Source organism: Culex quinquefasciatus, chromosome 1 (genome assembly GCF_015732765.1).
Source record: "Culex quinquefasciatus strain JHB chromosome 1, VPISU_Cqui_1.0_pri_paternal, whole genome shotgun sequence".
Taxonomy (NCBI): Eukaryota; Metazoa; Arthropoda; class Insecta; order Diptera; family Culicidae; genus Culex; species Culex quinquefasciatus.
Window position 1 is genome coordinate 41,920,254 of NC_051861.1, and position 14,038 is coordinate 41,934,291.

Below are 14,038 nucleotides of genomic sequence, written 5' to 3' on the forward strand. Positions count from 1 at the left end.
TCATAAATGATGTAACATTCGGAAATATTTTTTGGGTGTAGAGATAATGAACGCTTTATGTGTATGATTTTGGAGGTGCTCCATTTTTTGACAGATAGTCGCTGGGTTCTCACTTTCTCGTGTCCCCACTTTACATTAGGAACTTTAATAGAAGAGAAAATCGTGACGTCAAAAATGAACTCAAATCACTCAAAGTGCATTTTTTAAGTGTCAAAATTCCTAGCCTCAAAATTTTATCGCTAGTTGATTTCCTCCTCTTTCCGGATTGGGCGTAGTGGAAATTGCTGTCAAATGTGACATTAATTTTAAGCAAATCCATAAAAGAGCAAAACCAAGCTGATCGCATACTATTTTGTGTCAGCTTTGTGCGACATAGGGCAATCGGTAACTCGGAGCCGTCCGCTGGTACTTCCCGATTGAAGTGAGAGGGAGAGCAAAAAGAGAGTATTCAGTTGCGATTGGTGTGGAAGTGAAATGGTCAAAGCAGACATTCGTCGGGTTGTGCTCGCGAGTGAATGTGTCTTTTTAGAGCAATCAGGATATTTTCTTCCAATAAAGAACGCCAAGTTCATGCTGTAGAGCAAAAAATTGATTTGATTTGAAATAATGGGTTTCTTCAGATTTTCTTAAATTTTCCCGAAAATTGACACAAAGCAAGGTGTCACATCAATGCAAAAAATTTCCACTGAAAGAAATCCCATCACTGCCAGCAGCTGTCAAGAGATTCATGACGGGATGGGCCGAGAACCCACCTTCCAACATTCGCCAATCTGCCTGTCTGCAAATACCGCGAAAAATATTGCATTAAGGCCACGTGGAGGCACGGAGTTCGACTTCCTTCGCTCTGAAGGAAATGAAATGAGACGAACCGCGCGCTACTTACTCTGTGTGTGTGTGGATGAAGACTGACAAAAATGATTCCAAATGTAAATGCTAACCCGTAAATGGTTTGTGAGGGGGTTGGGAGGGATTGAATACAGACGTGCCTCGGTTTAGCACCGCATATGGGGGATGCAAAACCGAGGCGTGCATAACCGAGGCACAGAGCTTATGGGATTTTGGCTATATGGGTGACATTGGCTTTAATCGTATATGGGTATCAAATGATCAGGGTTTTTTCATACATTTTGGATGTAACAATAACATTTTTAGAAAATACTCAAAATTTTACAAAACTACGTATTTTCGAAAAAAATACTCAAAATTTCAATTTTTACAATATGGGTATCAAACGAAAGGAATTTTTTCATACATTTCGAATGTAATAACAACATTTTTAGAAAATACTGAAAATTTTCACAAAACTACGGATTTTCGAAAAAATACTCAAAATTTCCATTTTTACAATATGGGTATCAAACGATCGGAATTTTTTCATACATTTCAAATGTAATAACAACATTTTTAGAAAATACTCAAAATTTTCACAAAACTACGTATTTTCAAAAAAAATACTCAAACTTCAATTTTTACAATATGGGTATCAAACGATCGGGATTTTTTCATACATTTCGAATGTAATAACAAAAATTTTAGAAAATACTCAAAATTTTCACAAAACTACGTATTTTCGAAAAAATACTCAAAATTTCGATGTTTGCAATAATGGGTATCAAACGATCGGGATTTTTTCATACGTTTCGAATGTAATAACAACATTTTTAGAAAATACTCAAAATTTTCACAAAACTACGAATTTTTGAAAAAAAGTACTCAAAATTTCCGGTTTTACAATGTGGGTATCAAACAATCTGGATTTTTTCATACATTTCGAATGTAATAACAACATTTTTAGAAAATACTAAAAAAATTTACAAAACTACGTATTTTCGAAAAAATACTTAAAATTTCCGTTGACGATACAAAGAAACAATTAATGAAAAAATCTCAACCATGCTATACTCATATTGTAAAAAACTGACGTAGTTTTGTGAAAATTTGGATATTTTCACAAATTTGTGTTAAAACTTTTGAAATGTATAAAAAAATCCCGAACATTTGATACCCATATTGCAAATATTGAAATTTCGAGTATTTTTTTTTGAAAATACGTAGTTTTGTGAAAATTTTGAGTATTTTCTAAAAATGTTGTTATTACATTCGAAATGTATGAAAAAATCCCGATCGTTTGATACCGATATTGTAAATATTGAAATTTTTTGTATTTTTTTTGAAAATACGTAGTTTTGTGAAAATTTTGAGTATTTTCTAAAAATGTTGTTATTACATTCGAAATGCATGAAAAAATCCCGATCGTTTGATAACCATATTGTAAATATTTAAATTTTTAGTATTTTTTTGAAAATACGTAGTTTTGTGAAAATTATGAGTATTTAAAAAAAATGCTGATATTAAATTCGAATTAAATGAAAAAATCAAGATCGTTTGATACCCACATTGTAAAAACGGAAATTTTGAGTACCTTTTTTCAAAAATACGTAGTTTTGTGAAAATTTTGAGTATTTTCTAAAAATGTTGTTAATACATTCGAAATGTATGAAAAAATCCCGATCGTTTGATACCCATATTGTAAAAATTAAAATTTTGAGTATTTTTTCGAAAATACGTAGTTTTGTGATAATTTTCAGTATTTTCTAAAAATGTTGCTATAACATTCGAAATGTATGAAAAAATCTCGATCGTTTGATACCCATATTGTAAAAATTGAAATTTTGAGTATTTTTTTCGAAAATACGTAGTTTTGTGAAAGTTTTGAGTATTTTCTAAAAATGTTATTGTAACATCCAAAATGTATGAAAAAAACCTGATCATTTGATACCCATATTGCAATATCAATATATTTTTGGTTTCTTTAGAGAAAAAATATGCATTTTCAAAATACAGGAAAAATACGTATTTTTGTAAAAATTTTCATGAAATTATCAACATCCCGATTCCAAAACACTATAATTTTTGATGTTTGCATGAATATTCATAGAATTATAGCCAATGTCTCCCATATAGCCAAAATCCCATAAGCTCTGTGCTTCAGTTAAGCACTGGGCCGTGCTTAACCGAGGCAGCTGAACGGTGCAAAACCGGGGCAGTGCAAAACCGAGGCGTGCAAAACCGAGGCATGACTGTAATTTAAAGCTTGCGCCGGCAGATGCGTTGGGCTTTAGATCCCTCGAAAAGCGGCGCTGCTCGGTGCGAGATTATGAGCAACGAAAAATGATTACTTCACAGGAGCTCATTCGCGGATATTCGGTTGAACGATGCCAGGGGGAAACATTCATAAGGAAATGGAGAAAATGTGCGCGGAAATTTATATGTCAGCAAAATAATTGTGCTTGGGAGCGCATATTGGAGGAAACATAACACCAGTGAAGGTGATAACGTTACACACAACCCGCTGGAGGCTATGAAACATGAGTTCAATTTGAAATAATTGCAGCATTTAATGGTCTTTAGTTATTTTACTAAAAAGATAATTAAAGAAGCAGTCAACTTTCGTCTTGAAAAAAAAAAAATGAAATCAAGATGTACTTACCTATTTTGCTTTTGAGATCTATACATTGCGATATGTGTGGGAACTGGAGGATTTTGCGCCATTTTTTGCTTTTACCCTTATTGCTATCGGAACCTCCTGGAGAAAAGAGAAAGAATACGAAGAGTTTAGATTAATCCATGGAGCATTTTAAGCCTAAATTTGCTGGATTGTATAACAGGATTCCAGGATTTCGCCTGTTCTAAAATCAAAAACATTTCTGGGCAATTCCTAGCAATCAAGAATTCTAGAATCAGCCAAAAATTTCCACTTGCTTTAAAAAGAAAAAAAAAACAGAAGGCAACCGCCAATCGCATGAAATCAGCACTTTTTTTTTTTATTCTCCAACGAAATGATAACAACAGCACCGAAAAAAAAACCAAAAACATTCCCATAGCACCGAAATAAAAGTTTTATTTCCAAAAGGAGGCGCGCCCGCCCGCCCTACGCCCACGTGCGCACGTGGCCGAAGGCTGAATCCACTTGCTCCAGCGATAAGTAAACGATTCGGATCTTTTTGGGGAAAAGCAGCCACCTCCGCCGTCCTTCGCCGAACGCTCTCCCCTTCTCTAGAACAACCCGCCCTGGGGGGATGTAAATTTTCCTAAATGTAATTTTTGCCCGGGCTTGGCACGGGAAATTGTGGTTCGCAAATTGTTGTTGCTGTGCGTGGCAGTGGGAAGCACAAAGTGTCACATAATTACAGAACCGAATTCAATTGAAAATTCAGTCATGCGATTTCAGGTTTGGTTTTTGTTATTTTTTCAAAGGAAGAAAAAAAAAACGAAAATAATGAGACTCGAAGGGGGCTTCCATAAAGAACGCTGTTCCAAATTGAACACATTAACAAAGAACAAAAAGCAGCGTATTGTCAAAAAAAGCCCCAAAAAGGTCCGTCCGTTAACATTTGAAAGAAGCAAAAACGGACCGGAAAATGCCGGGGGAAACGAGGAGAAAAGAGAGCCCAATGAAGCGGCTCGACAATGGCAATCAACGCCCTCGTCACGAGTCACGAGCCCCCGATCGGCTGTTTGCGTAAAAACGGAAGGTAAACGCCAAATGAGGCGCATTTATTTTTACATGGAACGTGCAAATTTTGCTGGGGTTTTATTGTCCCATAATTGGGATAAGTGCGGCGGAATGTGTTAATTAATTTTCATTGAATTTGTTTTTGAAAAGGACACATAGTGCGCACGGGATTCATAGTTCAAACTATTAAAGACTATTCATCGAATCAAATGATTCAAACAACTAAGCATAAATCATGGAATTTAAGTTTCTCTAGATTTATGCCTTCCTCATCTCAGAGTGCATAATTGGCAAAGGGAGCGCGTGGTCGTAAAAAATATTCGGAGTGAAAAGTGATTTGTTTTGTGTGTGCCTTTTGTTTCGCATTTTTGTCGTGAATTGTGCGCTGCGAGGAGAAGATTACCCTCCGAAAATGCAGCGTCATCAGTACATAATTGGCAAAGGGAGCGCGTGGTCGTAAAAATATTCGGAGTGAAAAGTGATTTTTTTTTTGTGTGTGCCTTTTGTTTCGCATTTTTGTCGTGAATTGTGCGCTGCGAGGAGAAGATTACCCTCCGAAAATGCAGCGTCATCAGTGCATAATTCGGAAAGGGAGCGCGTGGTCGTAAAAAAAATATTCGGAGTGAAAAGTGATTTTTTTTTTGTGTGTGCCTTTTGTTTCGCATTTTTGTCGTGAATTGTGCGCTGCGAGGAGAAGATTACCCTCCGAAAATGCAGCGTTATCAGTGCATAATTGGCAAAGGGAGCGCGTGGTCGTAAAAAAATATTCGGAGTGAAAAGTGATTTTTTTTTGTGTGTGCCTTTTGTTTCGCATTTTTGTCGTGAATTGTGCGCTGCGAGGAGAAGATTACCCTCCGAAAATGCAGCGTCATCAGTGCATAATTCGGAAAGGGAGCGCGTGGTCGTAAAAAAAATATTCGGAGTGAAAAGTGATTTTTTTTTTGTGTGTGCCTTTTGTTTCGCATTTTTGTCGTGAATTGTGCGCTGCGAGGAGAAGATTACCCTCCGAAAATGCAGCGTTATCAGTGCATAATTGGCAAAGGAGCGCGTGGTCGTAAAAATATTCCGAGTGAAAAGTGATTTTTTTGTGTGTGCCTTTTGTTTCGCATTTTTGTCGTGAATTGTGCGCTGCGAGGAGAAGATTACCCTCCGAAAATGCAGCGTCATCAGTATATAATTGGCAAAGGAGCGCGTGGTCGTAAAAATATTCGGAGTGAAAAGTGATTTTTTTGTGTGTGCCTTTTGTTTCGCATTTTTGTCGTGAATTGTGCGCTGCGAGGAGAAGATTACCCTCCGAAAATGCAGCGTCATCAGTGCATAATTGGCAAAGGGAGCGCGTGGTCGTAAAAAATATTCGGAGTGAAAAGTGATTTGTTTTGTGTGTGCCTTTTGTTTCGCATTTTTGTCGTGAATTGTGCGCTGCGAGGAGAAGATTACCCTCCGAAAATGCAGCGTCATCAGTGCATAATTCGGAAAGGGAGCGCGTGGTCGTAAAAAAAATATTCGGAGTGAAAAGTGATTTTTTTTTGTGTGTGCCTTTTGTTTCGCATTTTTGTCGTGAATTGTGCGCTGCGAGGAGAAGATTACCCTCCGAAAATGCAGCGTTATCAGTGCATAATTGGCAAAGGGAGCGCGTGGTCGTAAAAAATATTCCGAGTGAAAAGTGATTTTTTTTTGTGTGTGCCTTTTGTTTCGCATTTTGTCGTGAATTGTGCGCTGCGAGGAGAAGATTACCCTCCGAAAATGCAGCGTCATCAGTATATAATTGGCAAAGGAGCGCGTGGTCGTAAAAATATTCGGAGTGAAAAGTGATTTGTTTTGTGTGTGCCTTTTGTTTCGCATTTTGTCGTGAATTGTGCGCTGCGAGAAAATTACCCTCCGAAAATGCAGCGTCATCAGAGCATAATTGGCAAAGGGAGCGCGTGGTCGTAATAAAAAATATTCGGAGTGAAAAGTGATTTTTTTGTGTGTGCCTTTTGTTTCGCATTTTTGTCGTGAATTGTGATATAGTTTTCGATAAAAACGATCTAAGTTCGTTAGGTTTATCGCGCAGCAAAATTATTTTGATTCATTAAGAACGTCGTGTGGTGCGCGAGTCTTTTTGTGTTGAAAAGACCTTCCCATAGCTCCGTAGCTCGGAGGGCTCGACGTCGGTTGTTTGTGTGTTAAGCCCTCTCCATAGCATCGTAGCTCGAGAGGCAACGAAAATCAATACCTTATCTAGCTAACAGAAAGAAGATCGGAAGGCACTTGATGATTGAGTTCGTCGCGTCTATTCCGTTGCAAATTCATGAACTAAATGATTATATAATTAAAAATCAGACTACGCTATCATTGCAGCATTGTGTTTAACACCTCATTTTATAAATAAATATTATTTGGTTTTATCTTTCCACAGCCGGCTGTCTAAGATTAAACCATTTCATTTAAAATTTAACAACAGTTAAACGGGAAATGTCTCATCCGCAGCAACCGATTGTTTGCCTTGAGAATAAAATATAATACCTTTCAACAAACACTATGATTTTGGGTCGCATCATCATCTTCTATGATGAATCCTGACCAAACACCCTATCCTACTAACCAATTTTCAGGTTCCTGGCGCTTGTGGGGTGTAAGCACAGAGTAAATCAGCTGCCCTAGTAGCAACCTGCGCTAACTAACATTCCCGTCCCTAAAAATCGAGATCTACAAACTGACATGGCGGGCGCCGTTGGTGGCCAATGACTGCTACCTATTCGCAACTGATCTTGTTTTGGCAATCATGGTGTTTTATCTTTTCAGCGCATTCATACATGCTGTTGATAAGGGAAACACCACTAGATCGTCGAAGCCTATAATCAGTAGTGCTGAAAGGATATTACGGTTCTGTTCAGCAACGGAGGGGCAACCATGGGTGATCTCTCATGCTCATGCTCATTTATGCCTTCCTCATCTCAACGAGGAAAGGCTATAAAATCACTCGAAAAATGAACTTCTTTATTCGACCTCGTAGACCCACCTTCACGTATACCTATCGACCTATTCCTGTTCATATTCCTACCTATCGAGCTAAACGTCGGAAGATTTAAAAAGAAAAGAGGTATTTGAAAGACCTTTCCAACACGTTCAAAAGATTGAAGATCTGACAACCCTATCAAAAACAATGTGCACTTAATGCTATTTATACACTTTTTTGAGGCCGGATCTCAAATATTATGATGAAAAAGTTGTCCGTATATATCATGCAACCCATCGTTGGATAGGTAATCAAATGATCTTTCCATTGAGCCCAAAAGAGTGAAGATCTGACAACCCTATTAAAAGTTACAAGTACTTTAGTGTTTTTAATACACTTTTTTTAAGCCGGATCTCAGATATTTTGATAAAAATAAGTTATTTATACAGTTTTTTGATGCTCATAACCGATAACCGAATGACATTTATTTATACATCTTTGGAGGCTGGATCTCATATATTTCAATGAAGATTATGTCCGGGTCGATCATGCGACCTATCGTTAGTCAGATAATTGAAAGGTCTTCCAAATGAACTTAGAACATCGAGGGTCTGACAACTCTGTCAAAAGTTATTAGCACTGAATTGTTAATTATACACTTTTTGAAGACCGGATCTCAGATATTTCAATAAAAATGATGTCCGGATCCATCATGCGACCCATCGTTAGTTAGATAACCGAAAAACCATTCAAATGAGTCTAAAACATCGAAGATCTGACAAAACTGTCAAAAGTTATTAGCACTTAAGTGTTATTTATACACTTTTTGGAGGCCTGATTTCAGATATTGTGATAGAAATATTGTTTGAATCTTCCATGCGAACTATCGTTGGATAGTTTTTTTTATCAGACCTTGCCGAAAAGCCAAAAATCGTCAGCTGTGTGCTATCTTGTGACATAGACCATTTTAGTCGAAATTGAGTCAATGATGACGTTTTGCTATACTTAACAAACAATACAAGATGCTTTAACCCGATTTTGGAAACTCGCTTCCGTTTCCCGGATATCGCAATACACACTTGTGACATAGACCAATTTATCATCAAAATGATCGTACACACTTGTGACACGTCATACATGTTGTTGGAAAATGTGGAAAATTTTTCATGATTTTCACAAATTTATGTACTCACATACTTTCTAAAGGCGAAATATTGAAGGTCTGCGAACCCTATCAAAAGAAATGAGTAGGCTTAGTGATTTTTCACGCTCGAAAATTGCAAATTTCACGGGGACCTTAATTTCATAACACCAAATTTCACGCAAATTTCGCGGAACCAGAAAAATGTTGAAATAACTATGAAAATCTTATGTTTTAATCACAGAAACAACTTTTTATACTATATTATAAATTGTTCTTAAGTAAAAACTGATAAAAAATTTCACTGACACAGAAAAAAATGTCATAATGTTTTAAGGATCTCTATCTATATTTTGAAACAAAATGCATGGCATGTGTATTCTAATTTATTCAACTGCTCATTTAATATTCGACTAATGAAAAAATTAAATCAGATTATTCGCTCTACAGCATTGCCTTGGCATTCTCAATTTATTTGTCGAATCTCGTAATTATTGCGAGATTCGCCTAATAAAGATACACAGTTTTCGCTGATTTGCTTCTGTTTTAACATTTTGATTTTTTTTAATTTCATTTTGAGGCAATCATGTTCAACAAAATTGAGTAAAATAATTTGAAATTTCTGCGACATTGAGCTTATTCATTTTTTAAATGTTAATCTCACTTTTCAACAAGCTAAATTTAAAATCAATTAGGTAATTAATTAGAACAGAAAACATAAAAAAATAGATTTTTTTATCTATCACAGGAATCATCCACCCAAATAATCAAATATCGTTAAAATTGAACAGGATTCAGAAAAATATTCATTTTTTTAATTCCTTTTGGAACTTTACCTTTCATATAAAATAGCCGTTAAAATTTGATTGCAGCGAATGAAAATATTCCTAAATTTCGTTAATTCCTAAAAAACAATCTGAACAACTCTTTAAGTGGTACACATCAAGTTTTTCAAGTGAAAACAAATAAAATTTACTCAAATAGTTTTTTTTTGATGAAACATTTATTATTTTGTTAAATATTAAAAAAATGATTTGAGAAAACTGATAAATTTCATGAATTTCACGCCGTCTACGAAATCCTAGAAAATCACTAACCCTATATTAGTAATTAAAACGTTACTTAATCCACTCTTAGGTGGTTGGTGCCTTCCTCTCATTCAAAGGGTAATGCTCTCCAAAATAGACACGCTCGTGGGAAGGTCTTTAAATTAGGGGAAGGTGGGGCAAGACGACCATATGGGGCAAGAGGAACAATAGCTAGTAAGGCCGTAATTTTTACAATTTTGATTATTTCCAGTATGAGGAATTGTTGCTAGAAATGCAATTAACAGATTCTACTACCACATAACCACCAAAACGACGTAAACGCCACGGGGCATAATAGTGAATGAAGTTTTTTTCAAAACCTTTGTTTCCTTATAATATTTGGAAAGTACAAAATAAGGCTTAGGGTTCGTTTTAAGGCTCATTTTATCAAAATGCTATTTTTCCTAGACCAGTAGTTTCCCTACCAACTTGCACATATTATAAAGTATGATTTATGTTTTGGTTATTTTTGTAGAGAGTATTTAAATAATCTTGTTTAGGTGGGGCAAGTGTACCATATGGATTTTTAAAGGAAAAAAAATACGAATTGCTGCAGCAACATATTTTATGGTGAAAAAAATACATAAAAGTTCTTAAAAACTGATAATCAATTGTTTAAAAAATTGTCCATACACAATATACTAATATCATGAAAATTTACTTTTTTTTATCTAAGTAATTTATTTTTTTCGTAAAAACGGTCAAATTTTTAGTAAAATATTATTTTTAAATCTAAAAATGAAAGAAACGTTTCAAATACATCCTAATCTGATGTATCTAAGTGATAATAGTTCAACTGTTAGTAAACTAGCATGTTTTTTCATGCATTGTTCCTCTTGCCTCAACGGGTTGTTCGTCTTGCCCCACTAGTTGAGTAAAACGCACGAAAAATAAAAAAAAATTAAAATCAATTTTTTACATTAAAAAACTGATTTTTTTAAAAACTTGTTCTATCAAAGTCTCAGTCAAGACCTGGAATAAGATGATTCCAATAAATCCGACAGATTTTTTAACGTTTTTAATGGGTTATAACGAGCATTTCCTTAGCTTGTTACACTTGCCCCACTTTCCCCTACCTATCCAAAGATAGGTCGCATGATATATTTGGAATACGTTTTCATCTAAATATCTGAGAATTAGCCTCCAAAAAGTGTATAAATAACTCTTAAGTGCATATAACTTTTGATAGGGTAGTCAGATCTTCAATGTTTTGAACGCGTTGGAAAGGTCTTTTGATTACCTGTTCAACGACGGGTTGCATGATAGATTTTTTTTTTTTTTAATTTATATTTATTTAAATTTCTTTTCCATGTACATTCATTCAGTTAAAATATTATTGAGTGTCCAATCACAAACGATGACTTTTCACCTCAATTTTAAATACTAGCAACTTTCATTTATTCATGAAATATTGTAGCTTTCGCTATTCAGTGATTTCAAATGTAGGAGGTCCTACATGTACAAAAGGAAAAGGGATACCTTAAAACTAACTTATAAACTATATAAAAGCGGATCAATGCAGCTGAAGACTGCAATGATTTTTGTCGAAATGCATCAATTATCTTATTGGACATAACATCCAAAGTGTCAACTTCGGCTAATTGATGAAGTTCACTGGTGCTGAACCAGGGAGGAAGTTTCAGAATCATTTTCAGAATTTTGTTCTGAATCCTCTGAAGTTTTTTCTTCCTGGTTAAGCAACAGCTTGTCCAGATCGGCACAGCATAAAGCATGGCAGGTCTGAAAATTTGTTTATAAATTAACAGTTTATTCTTGAGACAAAGTCTAGAATTCCTGTTTATAAGTGGATACAAACATTTAATATATTTGTTACATTTAATCTGGATACTTTCAATGTGATCCTTGTAAGTAAGGTTTTTGTCAAAACCAAGTCCAAGATATTTCACTTGATCCTCCCACTTTAAATTTACCTCATTCATCTTTATAATGTGATGACTTTTTGGTTTAAGAAAATCAGCCCTTGGTTTGTGAGGGAAAATAATAAGTTGAGTTTTGCAGCATTTGGAGTAATTTTCCATTCTTTCAAATAAGAATTGAAAATATCCAAGCTTTTTTGTAATCTTCTTGTGATGACACGAAGGCTTCTGCCTTTGGCGGAGATGCTTGTGTCATCAGCAAAAAGTGATTTCTGACATCCTGGGGGCAAATCAGGCAAGTCAGAAGTAAAAATGTTGTATAAAATTGGACCCAAAATGCTTCCTTGAGGGACGCCGGCACGTACAGGTAGTTGATCAGATTTGCTATTCTGATAACATACCTGCAGAGTACGATCCGTCAAATAATTTTGAATAATTTTCACGATATAAATCGGAAAATTAAACCTTTTAATTTCGCAATCAAACCTTTATGCCAAACACTGTCAAATGCCTTTTCTATGTCTAGAAGAGCAGCGCCAGTAGAATAGCCCTCAGATTTGTTGCTTCGAATTAAATTTGAAACTCTCAACAACTGATGAGTAGTTGAATGCCCAAGGCGAAATCCAAACTGCTCATCAGCGAAAATTGAATTTTCATTAATGTGCGTCATCATTCTATTAAGAATTATTCTTTCGAATAATTTACTAATAGATGAAAGCAAACTAATGGGCCGATAGCTTGAGGCTTCAGCAGGATTTTTATCCGGTTTCAAAATCGGAATTACTTTGGCATTTTTCCAACTACTGGGAAAATATGCCAAATCAAAACATTTGTTGAAAATTTTGACCAAGCAACTTAAAGTTGCTTCTGGTAATTTTTTAATTAAAATGTAAAAAATGCCATCCTCACCAGGGGCTTTCATATTTTTAAATTTTTTGATAATAGATTTTATTTCATTCAGATCCGTATTAAAAACATCATCTGATGAAAATTCTTGTTCAACAATATTCTGAAATTCTATTGAAATTTGATTTTCAATAGGACTCAAAACATTCAAGTTGAAATTATGAGCACTCTCAAACTGCTGAGCAAGTTTTTGAGCTTTTTCCCATTAGTTAATAGAATATTATCACCATCTTTTAAAGAAGGGATGGGTTTTGAGGTTTCTTAAGAACCTTTGAAAGTTTCCAAAAGGTTTGGAATAAGGTTTAATTTGTTCGACATCTCTTGCGAACTTTTCATTTCGCAGGAGAGTGAATCTGTGGTCAATAACCTTTTGCAAATCTTTTGAATTCGCTTCAGTGCAGGATCACGAGAACGTTGATACTGTCTTCGGCGAACATTTTCAGACGAATCAGAAGCTGAAGATCGTCATCAATAATGGGAGAATCAAATTTGACTTGGACTTTAGGAATAGCAATATTCCTAGCATCCAAAATTGCATTAGTTAAAGATTCCAAGGCTGAATCAATATCAGCTTTGGTTTCTAAAACAAAATCATGATTTAAATTATTCTCAATATGATGCTGATACCTGTCCCAATTAGCTTTGTGGTAATTAAACACAGAACTATTGGGTCTGGTAACTGCTTCATGAGAAAGTGAAAAAGTTACTGGAAGATGATCAGAATCAAAATCAGCATGAGTCACTAAAGGACCACAATACTGACTTTGATTTGTCAACACCAAATCAATTGTTGATGGATTTCTAACAGAAGAAAAGCAAGTTGGCCCATTCGGGTATAAAACCGAATAAAGACCAGAAGTGCAATCTCTGAACAGAATTTTACCATTGGAATTTACTTTTGAATTATTCCAAGATTGGTGTTTGGCATTAAAATCACCGATGATCAAAAATCGAGATCTATGCCGAGTAAGTTTATTCAAATCCCCTTTGAAATAATTTTTATTTTCCCCAGTGCATTGGAATGGCAAATATGCAGCTGCAATCATAATTTTCCCAAAAGAAGTTTCAAGTTCAATGCCCAAACTTTCAATAACTTTTAACTTAAAGTCACGTAACGTGCTATAAGTCATACTACGGTGGATAACTATTGCAACTCCACCGCCATTTCGATTCATTCGGTTATTAGTTATAACTTTATAATCTGGATCACTTTTCAAATAAGTGCCAGTTTTTAAAAATGTTTCGGTTATAACAGCAACATGCACGTTATGAACTCGTAAAAGTTGAAAAATTCATTTTCTTTCGCTTTTAAAGAGCGAGCATTAAAATTCATAATATTGATGGAATTACTTAGATCCATGATTAAACTTCAGGGTAAGAACAACATCATTCGCAAATTTTAATCCAATCTGGATTGCTTCCATCATGGATGTAGCATTACTCATTGTTTGAATCAAACCAAACAGTGAGTTTTGCAAAAAAGTCATTTTTTCAAACGTAACATCGCCGAGATCAGAAGATCCCAAAGCGTTGCCAGCAGAAAAATTTTCAAATGAGATTTGAGGTACCTGC

At 35.2% G+C, this 14,038-nt stretch overlaps 1 protein-coding gene across 3 annotated transcripts in view; it reads right to left on the minus strand.

Annotated features, from left to right (window-relative positions):
• Window positions 1-14,038, minus strand: part of LOC119771181 (G protein-coupled receptor kinase 2) — a 247,879-nt gene that overhangs the window by 101,727 nt on the left and 132,114 nt on the right. For all 3 annotated transcript variants that reach the window (XM_038266730.1, XM_038266728.1, XM_038266731.1), the window contains exon 4: window positions 3,491-3,586. In XM_038266730.1, coding sequence (XP_038122658.1) covers window positions 3,491-3,586 — 96 coding nt within the window. The remainder of the gene's footprint in view (window positions 1-3,490; window positions 3,587-14,038) is intronic.